The sequence below is a fragment of the Lotus japonicus genome, chromosome 1 (assembly GCF_012489685.1).
Source record: "Lotus japonicus ecotype B-129 chromosome 1, LjGifu_v1.2".
NCBI lineage: Eukaryota > Viridiplantae > Streptophyta > Magnoliopsida > Fabales > Fabaceae > Lotus > Lotus japonicus.
Genome location: NC_080041.1, coordinates 8,476,606 through 8,491,004, shown reverse-complemented (window position 1 = coordinate 8,491,004; position 14,399 = coordinate 8,476,606). Strand labels below are relative to the sequence as shown.

Here is a 14,399-nt window from a genome sequence, read left to right as displayed (position 1 = left end):
TATATATATATATATATATATATATAGATTCCTAGTGAAGGTTACATAAAAAATTGAAATTAAAAATCAATATTATATATTGAAAATCTGTACATAAAAATTAAATATTAAAAAATTAAAACATTAATTGCAGTGATAATTAAATTAAAAAGGATTTAAAATATTTTTGAACTTCTAAATAAAGGTTACATAAAAATTAGAATTACATTAAATGATATTAAATAGTGTGAGTCATGATAGTGTGTTGTGACAAAAAAGTAGAATGAGTTTTTTTTTTCTTGGAGGGAAATTGGAAGAATTTGGGGGTGACATGTGGCATAGGCTTTTAGAAGGAAACATTATTTTCATATATATATAGAAGAGATGGTGAGATATTGGAATATTAACTAGCAGAGAGAAATTAACAGAAAATTAAATAAGGATAATCTAGGAAAGTTAACAAGTTTTTTGACAAATTTATTGCTAATAATTACTTTTCTTAATCTAAGATAATTAGATAAAAGTGACTTATATATAGGAACAAAAATATATGGAGATGAAGTAATTAAGAATGAGTAAAATATTCAAATCGAGTTAAGAACAAAATTTTCTGATGAGTTAATCATAAGTCTTTATAGGCTTAAAAGAAGAAGAAAGAAAAGTTTTAATATTTCTCATATTCGTTAACTCCAAAGTAATAAGCAAATCCATGAGTTTTTTTATTGAATTGGTGTTGCAATTTCGAGCCGTGTATGACCACTTATTTTTTTTTAGAAAGCAGAATAATATATTAATCACAACTTTGTTACTTTGAAAATAAAGTTAAAAAGGAGATAAAGCAGGCAATGGTGATTAGTAGCATTAAAAATCTAATCACCCACAGTGAAATATAGCCCCCAAAGAAAAAACCCATAAAGCTATACATCCTACAACCAACCAAAAAGTAAGAAACCCACCACAGAGTAAGCCAACCTAAAAACTAAAAGATCAGAAAGCTAAAGACCACAAGATCACGAAGGCCCAAAGACATACCACCGCACCAACACCAAAGGAAAAAACAACCTTCGATCAGAAACACCAAGCCACCAACCACCACCCCTAGGGAGGTCTCCGCACAACTATCTGGGCCGCAATTTAGTTCATAGCAACCTCATCTATACATTCATACCTCATGCCCAAGAATTTCCCCATCAACAAAGCACTCCTCGCCCTAGTCATAACACCTTGTGGTTCTGAAAAACTCTGCCGGCAGAAGCATCAGCTGATTCCCTTCGTGAGCTTCGAGAGAGGAAGGGGTTTCCACTATATCCAAGTCACATGAAACGTCATCGTGAACCCTCTTCTCAGCTTTTCTGGGTCTCCCCTTGAGCCTAGTGGCTTTATCCTTCGTAGAAGAGGACATCAAAGCCGAATTCTTGGGATGTCCACGACACCTAGAGGCAGGGGCGGATCCAGACCTTATATATCAGTGTGGCTAAACATAAAAGAAATTATAGACTAAAATATAGGCTTAATACATCAGAAGACCCCTGTAATTGTAAAGGGAATCAAATTCAGGGCCTGGAATTTTTTTGCATCAAATTGGGTCCCCAGGAATTTTTTTTTAATTCAATTAAGGACAAAGTGTATCAGATCTCAATTTTGTCCTAGTCATCAATTACAGGTGGCTTTTATAATTTTTTTTTTAATTAAAAAATTAAAAAATAATAATTTTTAATTCCAACTCAATTATTTAATCAGAATTTTTTTTAAAAAAAAAAAGTTAAAAAAAAACCTAATCTAATAATCCTTAACTAAACAATCTAATAATCTAAATAATAAACTAACCTAATAATCTAATTATAACCAATCCCCTTTCATCCCCAAATTGAACCCAATTGCAAATCTTCATCCCCAAATTGAACCCTGATAAGAACATAGCTTCTTGCTCAACACATCAGTGATTCTCAGCAGCTCCACCACAGTCCCCAACCTGGGTTTTCCCCTATACCTCAACGGGTTCATCGCAGCAATCACCTTCTTGTGATCCATCTTCACCTTCAGATCCAGAATTAAAAATCCCAAACAAAAGCATTGATATATTCTTCTTCACCACTGCAATGAAAAATCTCAGACCCAAATCATCATCTCCACTCCAATCAACCACGGTGGGGGAGAGATGTTATGTACCCACTCAACGGCTAGATCTGCATCTACATTGGCAGGGGACAGCACCTACGGTCTCCATCCATATTCCTCTGCAAGCCTTCTTCACCGTTGAAATAATCCCATATTCGAGCTCCTCCGCCGCCGATCTTATCCCCCCTCTCTCTCCCACTCGCCGCTCGCGCCATCTCTCTCTCTCTAGTCTCTTGCCTCTGCGTTATGTTGTCGTTTTGAAAAGAAAGGGGAGGTGGTAAGCTGCTGTGCTTAAGAAAAGGAAGAGAAGATTATAGAAGAAGATGAAGAGTTTTGAATGAGGGATTTTATTTCTGATTCCTTTACGATTCTGGGTTCCGTTGACGATGAAGGATAAGATTTTTCTGGGTTATTGATTTAATCAACCTAGTACTGTTTAAAAAAAACCTAATTGTATAATAAAATCCTATGTGAGTTGGATTTAAAAGATTAAGTTTTAGAATTTTTTCAATTTAAAAAAATTTAAAATGCCACGTGAAAAAGCTGAGTAGGCTAAAATTGAAGCCACTTCAGCATCAGACACACTTTGTCCTTAATTGAATTAAAAAAAATTTCCTAGGGACCTAATTTGATGCAAACAATTTCCAGGCCCTGAATTTGATTTCCTTTACAATTTCAGGGGCCTTCTGATGTATTAAGCCTAAAATATATTGAAAATATATATTTTTTTCGAAAAAGAGAAATATTATAGATAAAACCATGAGAAAAAGTTTTTCATGGTAATAGAAGAGATTACAGTCCAAGAAGGACTAGACTTACAACAAAATATAACAAAAGAAACAAAGTGAAAACAACATTACAATAAAGAAACATGGACAATAAAACATAGAAAATACAATATGAAAACAACAATCTATACTACACTAATAGTGGAGGTCGAAAAATAGGAGGTGCATGAGAAATTCACAACAGCACATAACAGGTTACAACACTTGTCAAAGCACATAACACACGACACTTGACAACAAAGTGTAACTTTACTAATTTGTGATCTTATTGGAAAGTTCTGCTTACACAGACTGCTACCCACAAATACCAAATTCAAGCAAAACTGCCTATACAAGAAAAATACAAGAAAACCAACGAACAACAGTAAATTGTGAATGTACAAGAAAGACTAAAGAGAGAAATTACAGTAACTTGATGTTTAAAACTTACAATAATTTCATAGTTTAGATATTTGTGAATGTATATATTGAGAAATTATATCTCTAAGAAATTTAAACAAACTCCTTAAACTATTTTAGAAGAATCTCCTGGTTCTATTAGGATTAGATGTTGGGTCTTCTCCTTTGGGTTATCTCTTACTTTCTCTTCTGTAAATTATGATTTTTAATTGTGAGACGTTAAAAATAATTTGCAATTAGAGACACGAGTAAAATCAAAACAATAAACTTTAGATTGGAAAATAACTTGCAATTAGATGTTGGGTTTTCTTGTCAAGCATATAATTTTTTTTTTTGAATAAAAAAAGATAAACTAAAGCCACGCGTAGCCTTCAAGTAGATCCGTCCATGCCTAGAGGTAGCCAAAACCAAACCCTCCTCGATCGGGGAACTCCTTAAAGTCTCTCCAACACCCTACATACGTTCATCATCAAACACACTCTCTTCCTCAAGCACACTATCTTACATCTCGGGTATGACCACTTTATTTTATCGATCAACAAATAAAAAAAAGTGTCCTATGGTCAACGAGACAATCATGAGCCTGTTTATCTTTGTTTAATAATCATTTATTTCCAAAAAAAAATCACTTATGTATAATTTTATATGTGTATTTTAAAAAAAAATCACTTTTGTTTCGTAAAAAGCAGAAAGTTGATTACTTTTTTAAGCTATTTTGAGTAGCTTTTGAAATAACCAATTATGATTGAGGAGAGAAGAATTCAACCCAATTCTCATACTACACCACTTTGAATCCAAATGTACATAAAATTTCAATTTTACCCTTAAATTATTCTTTAAAACAATATGAGAAAAACTTTCTATGTCCTTTAATATAATTTTAAATGAAAAAAGTATGTTTTATATCCAAATTATATTTACAAACATACATAAATAAATTTCTACCGTTCAAAAAATTACTTAATTTAAATTAACTTCTCTGTTTAAATACAAAATCATTTATTTTTTTTAAGCAAAAACAAACATGCCCTATATTAACTCCGTTTGGATTAGCTCAATAGGGTTCACTTTGTCACCAACACTCTCACTCTTCACAGCCTCTCTCGTCGGACACAGATCGCCGCCGCGCCTCCGTGCTTCCGGCCACCACCGCCGCCGCCTTCATCAGTGACCTACCAAGCGGAAATCACCAATTACAGCAATCTCACAAGGTTAACTGTTGTTCTCATCGCTTGATTTTCATTGAATTTTGTCGACAATCCAAGTTTTGATGGAAATGGTGAATTGTGATTGCAGGGTAGAAAATGAATAAGGATAAGATTTTCAAGCTGGCAAAGGGGTTTAGGGGAAGAGCGAAGAATTGCATAAGAGTAGCAAGGGAGAGGGTCGAGAAGGCGCTGCAATATTCCTACAGAGACCGCCGCAACAAGAAGAGGGACATGCGTGGCCTTTGGATTCAGCGGATCAATGCCGGTACCCGCCTTCATGGTGTATGTATTCGATTTCATTTTCCTGTTGAGTTTCCACTCATTATCATGATTTTATAGTTACATGATTTAGTTAAAAATGATCTCATTATCGATAGTATGAGTATCCCTCGCAATTTAGTTTTTGATCGAGCTCAATGGCGTAGTGTGATCCATATAGTTAACCTCAATTAGTGAGATAAGACTTTTAATGGCGTTCGATGATGTAGTGTGATCCATATAGTTGACCTCACTTAGTGGGATAAAACTTTTGTTGTTGTTGTTGTTAATTTTACAATTACATGAAATGATGGAAATACTAGTTATGAGGGTAAATGTGTCAGGGCATGCATGTTTGGTTTCACGGTTTGCATAGAATTTAAGGAATGTTTAGACAGAAGCTAAGAATTGTAGGTTTAAAATATTTTCTCAAACCAAACAAAGCTTATATGTCCTATTGTTTTTGTCAAACTTCAATTATTGATTAATATCTTGGTGATGAGATTGGTATGATCTTTATGAACCTTGTTGCTGCTCTGATATACATGATTTGCTGAACTAGGAATCAAACTGTTTAATCTTTCATTTAACGGCTCCTATTAGGCATCATATTTGATTGGGAATCTGGTTTGTCTACAATCAGTTTTCTATGCAGCCACGGACTCAGAGTCGTTGTATAAAGATCAAACGACTCAGGTTATGGGGACACGTTTTTTATTCGATTTGCTGAACTTGGAATCTAACTGTTTAATCTTTCTTCCAAAGGCTCAAAGTTCGTGACTGCATGGAAAACTGACTTCAATAAATCAATTTCCATTTGATTTGCTAAATAACTTTTAATGGCTTCCTTTCCCTTGTCTTATGTATCCAACATCTTCAAAATTGAATATGCTTTATTTTCCTCTCTATTGCTCTCTTAAAAATTCCTTTTTGTCAGAGGCTTGGTTACTTTTAAAGGGTGTAAGCTTGATTCAGAGATGGATTTTGTCTTTATTTTAAATGGGATAGAAGGAAGCCATGAAAATGAGAAATGTGTTTCTTAGAAGCAAAACTGTTGGCTTACTTTTCTCATATGTTAACACTTCCATTGCTCCTATTGTTGAGTTTGTATGGAGCATGGTCTTGTTCTTCTGCATGCACTATGAGGTGCCTAATCTTGTGCCAATTCCAATGTCAATTGATATTTGTCTTGTATTTGCCAGGTCAATTACGGAAACTTCATGCATGGGTTGCTGAAGGAGAATATCCAACTTAACAGGAAAGTGCTCTCAGAGTTATCCATGCATGAACCGTACACTTTCAAGTCGCTGGTCGACATATCCCGAAATTCATTTCCAGGAAACAAGAATGTGGTGATCCCTCCAAGAAAGGCAGCCATTTAGAGCATTTGGCACTTTAGCAAACATTTAGAAGTAGTTTATGTTAGCCTTTTCAACTATTTTGAAGATTTCTGGTTTAGCACGCTACAAATGATCATCACCTGGAGCCTATGTTTGATGGGAAGAACCTTCGTCTTTAACTGAGGCTATATGGTTCATATGCTATCTTTAGTTTCCGTGAAAAATAAAAAAATTCTTTTTTTTGTCAACAAAGATTTCTTGTGAACATTTACAGAACTTGTTCTAAACCTAGAATTGCCTGTTAAAATTAGGAAGAACAATCATATGGTTCTAGACACACCCTCAGTTTTTTTTGGTAATGATAAGTTGTGGTTGCTCTTGTCCTTTTAGCAATGACATTTCTGTGATATCACTTGCTTGTGGTGCTTTCTCAATAACTGTTTCGTTGTGATATCACTTTGTATTTCACTTCATTCAAGGGTGAAAAAACGATTCAAACACCATTATCTTGTAAAAAACAACTTCTCTCATTTGTGCTTAAACTAGGATTCGACTCGTGCCATGTAAATTTAAGTAATGCAATATCTTAAAAATATAATTTGGTAGAACCACCGGAACTCATTACTTAATATAAAGATCGCTAAAATATAAAATAGATGAATTCATGGTGAAAAATTAATATGACACATTCTTATCAATATACCTCCAACAAATAGATGTCAAATACAACTCATATAATATCTGTTACCATTCATGAGGCTTAACTCTTTGTCATTGAATGAACCAATCGAAACATGATTTGTATAAAATTATATTGATTAGTTTATTCAACGTTTGTCCACACTACATATACCATAAGAGAAAATTCTAACCTCTGTCTCAGGCTAGTGCTGAGTAAAGTAACCAGAATAAAAAAGCACTTAGCAATTCATGTTGGAAAGAATCAGGCTTCCTGATAGTAATAAGAAGGACAATTACTCATGCAAAGAATCCCATCACAGATGTAAAAGAGTGTGAGAAACAAAGTACTAACTAAATGATTAATATATCTTTAATTTAGTGAGAAACAAAGTATCTCACTAAATGATTAATATATCTTTAATTTGCCTCCTGGCATTAGAAACAAATTCTATATAGAATCAAGGTTTTTCCGTGATCACTTCTCACCCCAATGTGAAAAATATATTGTATTTCCAATCATCCAATAATTTAATTTAGTGAGGAACCAAATGGTGAGTCATGCCAGTCAAATCAAGAATAGAGACCCTCCAAGACCAGATTTCTTACTATTTACAATGGAGAAAGCAATACAACCAAAATATTAAAAAGAACATGGAAAATAATTTATCTTTTGAAATAACTATCTTCTGTGCCTGAATTGTGGTCCATGCCTGCCTCCATCGAATTAGAATCTGGTGGTTCAGTGAGGAACTCATCATCTTCATATTCAGGAGCAATATCTACAAGGTCTTCAAGCAAGCCTGTGGAATTCTCTCTTACAATGAAATTCCATGAAGGAATTCTTCTTGAAGCACTGAATTTGACAATAGTGGACAAACCATGAGAAGTAGAAAGGATCAACCCTCTCAGCATTTCATTCATCGAGAGCAAGCTCAATTTGACAGATTACTTTTATGGCTGAAAGCTTCTCCTAGGTGCATCATCTTGCTCCCTTTGGTTGGCTCTGCCTTTTGAAGCTCCCCATATGAAGGGTTCTTTTGAGTACTGAAGCAGTAGATAAAGGTTACAATATACACAAAATGTATTAAAATAATAAATTTGCCACACATTTGAACCAGTAGAATTGCCTGCACAACCAAGCTAGTGAACTCACACAACTCCCCCAAACCAGCAAAACTACATTATTGATGAAACTAAACCAAAATGTGCGGCAACATTCAGAAAGTTTAAATTCAAGTTCAAATATGCATCAACAAATCAATGAGTTATGACAGATCAATATACATTATCAATTTTCAATCTAATCTTACCAACTTCACAAACAACATACACTACCATATAGCAAGCAAAGCAATTCAAATTGTAATTTTGCTCTTCAGATAAATGTTTTAAGCATCATGAATTAACATGACACGACACATAAAGCATGAATAAAGAACACACTCACACAAATCATCAAAGTTTCCTACACTACTTAACCTACAATACCTCAAAAATTTGCAGGTCCAACAAACATCATCAATCAAAATAATTCAAGTTCACATAAATACTGCAAAAAGATTGTAACAGGCCATACCATATTCATCAAACCCACACACAAAGTCAAAAATTGAAAACAATAAAAAACAAATAATTATAATAGAGGATTGTAATATTTATCACACACCTCGATTGAGAGTTGGTCAGGGAATCCAGTCTCCAAAAGGAAGATCAAAGACATCTGATATGTATTAACCAAAAATAGAATCAGAAATAGCAGAGTACCCAAATTGTTGTTCAAGTTCTCCCCCATTAGGCAAAATTACGCGTTGCAGAATTCAACTTTGGGAACGTGCGCTATCTTGTCCGAATCCACCTCTGTTCCCTCCTTACACCTCTCAGCTAATGTTGGGCAGTCCTGAATTCTCAAAAGCTGGAGTGAAGTGAGGTGTTGGACACCATTCGGCTAATTCCAGGAACTGAAAAATCATCCATGATTACTTTCACATCTGTTGAAGACTTGAAGTGCCAACTACAATTTTTCTGTCTGTTGGTCACCTTGGAAATGACCTTTTCCAGTTTCAGGAAAGATTATACATGAGAAATCCATGTCACACTCTCTGCAGCATTATAATTGTTAACAAAAAGTTCCTTTTCATCATGTTCTTCATATTCTGCAACTTTAGCTTGCTGTCATTGCTGGTTTTCTTTGTTATTGCAGGCCTTTTCCACCTCCTTTTCATCATGACTAATCAATCCTTATTTCCCTTCTTTGCTCCTGAGTTAAATTTCACAATATACACAAGGTAGTTAACCACTAATCCACTAAATCATCCTTAGAAAGTGATACACAAATAAATTCCTAAGAAGAACCAGTAGAAAGGTAATAATTTAGTAAATTTTCCACACATTTGAACCAGTAGAAGTGCATGCAGAAGCAGAACCAGTATAATATTCAAAAAAGTTCAAATATACATTAACAATCACACACCTCGATTGGGTATTAACCAAAAATTGAATCAGAAATAGCAGAGTAACCAAATTGGTGTTGAATTAGAATTACAAGCCTGCAAAAACATAAAAACATATATGTATTACTTACATTACATTACTACCCAACGAGAAAAGTAAAAACAGAAAAAGCGGGAGTTGTTCGGGAAAAGAGAGCTCACCGAATTCAGAATCAGTCTGAGTCTTCATCGTATTAGATAAGAATTTGTACTTCTCGGCTAATGCTGGGCAGTACTTTCTACTTTGGGAACGTGCGCTATCTTGTCCCAATCCTCCCCTGTTCCCTCTTTACACCTCTCGGCTAATGCTGGGCAGTCGTAAATTTTCAAAACCTCTAGTGAAGTGAGGTGTCGAACACCATCCGGCAAGGATTTCAATTCACCACAATCCCAAATCTGCAGAGTTCGAAGGGAGCGGAGACCTTCCCACCCTTGCTCTGGTAAAGACTCCAGCTTCCTACAATAAACGATTTGCAGATGGTCCAAATTGTTGAGGTTCTTGAAGAGTTCATTTGGTAATTCCTTCAATACCTCGGAACTATATATCTGCAGAGTCCGAAGAGAAGACAATGTTCCCACCGGGAAGGATGTCAGGTCTACATCGCCAGCGTAAAGCCAAAGGGAGGTAAGGCCATTGAAACCTGAGAGGGACCTCAGTAACTCATTCGTATAATCAAATAGAACGAGGCTTTTGAGTGACGGAATGCAGCAGCTTGGCAACTCAAGTTTAGGGCATTTATTAATTCTCAAACTAGAAAGACAGGGGAAATTCTCTCCTCTTTCCACTTTCAACAACCGCTCTAACTTTGAGCATCCTGATAGTGAGAGTTCTTCTAATGACGGGAAAGCTTTCACCTCCACACCATCATCAGATTCGTCATCATCCATATACTGCACATCATTCATTTCACTTATTTCAATTCTTCTTAAATATGGCAGTTTACCAAGTGAGGGAAGCCGCACACACATCTTGCATCCATAAAGCACAAGATAAACTAAATTGGTGAGCATTTCCATCCAGGTTGGGAATTTTAATCCTGCATAGTATTCTATTTTCAAATTCTTGAGATTTGAGTGAGGTTGAAGAGCATTAAGTACTAGCTCCGGATTAGTAGCATATGGCTTTGTGTGAAACAGCTTGTCGCATATCAACTCTAATTTGTGGATGTCTTTTTTACCCATCAAGTTGGCCTCTTGAGCTTCGGATAAACTGCCAACATTTTCTAGTCCTTCAATGCGCAAATCTCCTCTGAGTTTTAAGTCATGTAATTCTGCCAGGCTATGCCCAATCTCTGAACTGACAATGTACTTACTTAACGTTCTCAGACGGGATAATTTCCCAATGTTAGGGAACATACAAGACAATGAATAACAATCTTCAATGACAAGATGTCTAAGATCCTGTAAGCAAGTCAAGTCTTTAGGTAGACAAACAAGTTTTTTCAAAGATCTCAATTTCAAGATTTCCAATTTCTGCAAGCTATAAATTGAGTCGGGCAAGGTTTCCATCTCAAGGCGGAAAAGTTCCAAATACCTCAAATGAATTAAACTCTTGAGTGATGATAAGTTGGAAGAACTTGTGCGTAGTACCCGAAGACTGCGGTGGGTTGGGATGCAACCAGAAACACGGTCGTAGACATTTAACTGATAAAATGTTCGCATGGATTCAACTTTCTTGAAGGCGCGCTTGTGCAGCGAGGATAGATCCCAACCAGAGCCAAAACCAACATGGTGGGTGCTTCTTGACATATCAGTCATGTTTGCACTGCCCAAAACAATGCACTCCTGCCCCATTATTGACTGAGCAAGATCATGGACAAGATCATGCATCTTGAAATGAATGTCACCTGAATAATCATCCAACCTCATATCTTGAAAGAATGATTTTTGATACAATTCATTCCAAATCATATTTCCAACATCTTCCACCTCCAAGTTCTCCCTTGGTGATATAAACCCATTAGCCATCCAAAGATGAATTAAATCTTCCTTCATGATTTCTGTATCTTTAGGAAACATGGCACAAAATGCAAAACACTGTCTTATTGTTGGCGTTAAATGAAAGTAGCTCAATCTCAAGACAGCAAAAATAGAATTTTCACCCGCTAAATTCCAAATCCCACTTTTCATAACTTCAAGCCATTCTTTTTCTTCATTCCTTGAGTGTAAGAGACCTCCTAGTGCTTGTGCTGCAAGAGGTGATCCTCCGCATTTCTTTACTATCTCTTTGCCAATAACTACAAGCTCTGCACGTTCTTCTTTTACAGTTCCAAATGCATATTGTTTGAATAGCATCCAACATTCATCCTCAGAGAGACCACACAAATGATGAGCTTGGCATGTTCCCATAATTGTTGCAACCTCCATATCGCGAGTGGATACTAAAATGGAAGCTCCTTTGGATGCACATGACAACAAACATTTCAGCTTATTCCATTTGTCTTGGTTTAAACCAAATTTTATTTCTTCATCTTTTCTCCACACGTCATCCAAAACCAGAAAATATCTTTTACCTTGCAACAGCTCTTGCACCTTTCTTTCTGTTACATCTAAATTCAAGCAATCATGTTTTGCTTTTGTAATAGATTCTATGATGGAGCACAAAATCCTTTGGACAGAGAAATTCTCAGAAACACAAATCCAAACTTTGATGTCAAAATTGCTTGTTACCTGATCATCATTGTAGACCATTTGAGCAAGTGTTGTTTTTCCCATGCCACCTAAGCCGACAATGGGATAGATGGAAAGGAAATCAGACTCGCGTGCTTGGCTGAGAAGAAACTGCACAATCTTCTTCTTATCATCTTCTCTTCCATATAGTTTAGGTTGGGGAATGAACGAGCTGGTTTGGCGCCATTCAGCAACTTCAGTTGACCTTTCCCTAACACCCTCTTGCAGAGCAAACTTGTTCTTACAGTCAGCAATCTCATCAAATCTCCTTGCAATCTCTTTCAGCCTGTTGCCAATCTCATAGCGAAACTTGATGTTCTTTGGTTTTAAAGAGGACAATCCCTTAAGTCGAAGTGATTCTATGGAACATTCATCAAGGATATCATCTAGGATGTAGACAGCATCTTTGAGCTGCTGCAGCCAAACCTTTATAGATTTGTTTGTTATCTCTTTCTTCTCAGCATCTTCAACAACAGCCTTGATCAGTTCAAGAGTGTGTGATAGCTTCTCAGCCTTTCCCTTGATTCCAGAGATGGTTGCAAATTCATTCTGAGCTAGAGAGATCAATTTCTCAAATACAGCTCCAAGTAAAGCCTCAGCCATTTTCAGAAATGCAAAAGTTGGAAAGGAAACAATATCGGGGACTGGTTTTGCTTGGATGAGATCTGAAGCAAAGTGTGGATAGTGGTAGCAAAAGTCTGCAAAGAGCTAGTTAAATGCTGTCTTTATCAAGGAAACTTCAATGAAGCTACGAGTGTCATTGGATTCCAATCATGAAGGCTGAAAAGACCAAAGTCACCCTGCTTAGCAATGAATATACAAAAGTTAGCAACGTGTTGTAGTACAAGTCTATTGTGATTACTTTATTGGTTGGAACTTTGAAAAGTCAAAAAATAGAGTGGCTGTCCATTAGTTTGAAAAGAAAAATGTAAGAAAACCTTCAGCGAGCTTGTAAGTGTTAAAGAGAGTTTAGTATTATTTTGAGTGTCTAACTTAACTACTAACAAAAGCAAGTGTTTTAGTGTATCATTTTTTCTTCAATATAAATGTTTTGGAATAATTATTTGTTAGGTGGAAAGAGGTGGAGGAGGAGAGAGATAAAAGAAAAGAAAAAGTAAGATAGAGAAAGTATAAGATGTGATAGATGATAAGATGAAAGATATAGAAATAAAAATAGGTGTAAATAAAATATATAAAAAATGAAGTGTGTATATATCATTGTTGATAGTTAGGAAAAAATGAATGTTTGTCAGAAGATTTTGGGAAAAATGAATGTTTGCCATCATTTGCCAGTACAACTGTTGGGAAGAGTTGGAACCTCTTTAATTTTTTAAGATACATGTTAGCAGAAAAAATGAATGTTTGTCAGAAGATTTTGGGCTAATTTTATGTCTAACTTATTTCAGAAAAGGCTGCAAATTCATTCTGAGTCAGAAATGGTTGCAAATTCTCAAAAGTTAAGAAGAAGATCTGAGAATGGATTAGCTTGGGTTGAGTACTGAAGTAGACAGATTAGTTGTGACCTGTGAGTGTTATGTAAGTAAATCAGTCAGCCAATCTGCATATTAATTCAAAGAAATATCGTCGTCACGTGCCCATATAGACTCTTGACTTTCTCATGTACATTAATGAACTGTAACTCTTTAGGTCTGAGGGTGCAAGTTTTCTTGCTGGTCTTAGTTAAAATTCCTTTCAGAGAGGTTTAGACAGATTATGTTTGCACTAGTGCCAAGGGGTGTTATAGATTCCGTAAGCTAATTATAGTGGGATAAAGCATATGGACTGAATCAGTTAGGTAAAGAAGTAGCCCTCCCCACTGGAAGATTCTTTTGTTTCTCAATGGTGTTGATGGACTATAGCCATTACAGCTATCAGCTGGCCTGAGTTTGGCTTGGATTATTATCACAAGAAGGAATAAACGAGCCTGGTAAATGGGACACTGAAAAGAACTGAACTTATGTTGTAGAAAAATGACTACCAGTTTTCTGCCAATGCAAGAACCTATTTCAGCACTAAACTTTACATAAAATTCAGTCCTCACTCAACAACAGGATTTCCCCCACTACTTTTCTCTGAAAAAATATGTCCTCAAATTATTACATTATAACACTGCTTGAGATTTACCCTTTAATATCCAAGTTCAGCCCCCAGATGTTCAAGTGCATTTTTTTGTAAAGGCCTTGGTCAATATATCTACTAGCCGATTTTTAGTATTAGCATCACTTGCTTATTCTCGGTCTTAGATTGCATGAAACTTAACTTCTACATATACTGGACAGAATTTGTAGTGACGGTAATGGTTGATTTGTTATCATTTCAAAATAAAATAGCTTCATTACAATTTTGTGTGAATTAAATTGATTTTTTTCTTTTCTATTAGCCAAAATGGCTTGATTTGTTGCTGAAAAATATTTTATGCTTCTGCAACAAATCAAACCATTTTGGTTTAGGTACTAGGACCATATCTCA

The 14,399-nt window shown here is 35.6% G+C and overlaps 2 protein-coding genes across 3 annotated transcripts; one reads left to right on the top strand and one right to left on the bottom strand.

Moving 5' to 3' along the window:
- Positions 1-4,333: 4,333 nt before the first annotated feature.
- Positions 4,334-6,469, top strand: LOC130733428 (uncharacterized). The gene is made up of 3 exons (XM_057585592.1): positions 4,334-4,495; positions 4,581-4,774; positions 5,953-6,469. Exons 2-3 carry the CDS (start codon positions 4,589-4,591, stop codon positions 6,130-6,132), a joined length of 366 nt encoding a protein of 121 aa, XP_057441575.1. The 5' UTR covers positions 4,334-4,495; positions 4,581-4,588; the 3' UTR covers positions 6,133-6,469.
- Positions 6,470-7,262: 793 nt separating this feature from the next.
- On the bottom strand, positions 7,263-12,691 carry LOC130733427 (putative disease resistance protein RGA3). Of its 2 annotated transcripts, XM_057585590.1 has the most exons (4): positions 9,423-12,690; positions 9,242-9,317; positions 8,438-9,028; positions 7,263-7,815 (listed from the first exon to the last, which is right to left on the bottom strand). In XM_057585590.1, exon 1 carries the CDS (start codon positions 12,531-12,533, stop codon positions 9,480-9,482), a length of 3,054 nt encoding a protein of 1,017 aa, XP_057441573.1. In that variant the 5' UTR covers positions 12,534-12,690; the 3' UTR covers positions 7,263-7,815; positions 8,438-9,028; positions 9,242-9,317; positions 9,423-9,479. The 2 variants fall into 2 exon arrangements, with proteins under 2 accessions (XP_057441573.1, XP_057441574.1); XM_057585591.1 differs by lacking the exon at positions 9,242-9,317 and having other exon boundaries at positions 9,423-12,691.
- Positions 12,692-14,399: the final 1,708 nt, after the last annotated feature.

Bases quoted from the DNA above. Each gene is read 5' to 3' on its own strand.
- LOC130733428 (XM_057585592.1), top strand. From the start codon at position 4,589: ATGAATAAGGATAAGATTTTCAAGCTGGCAAAGGGGTTTAGGGGAAGA. The intron at 4,775-5,952 runs GTATGTATTCGA...TGTATTTGCCAG, and splicing joins CCGGTACCCGCCTTCATGGT to GTCAATTACGGAAACTTCAT.
- LOC130733427 (XM_057585591.1), bottom strand. From the start codon at position 12,533: ATGGCTGAGGCTTTACTTGGAGCTGTATTTGAGAAATTGATCTCTCTA.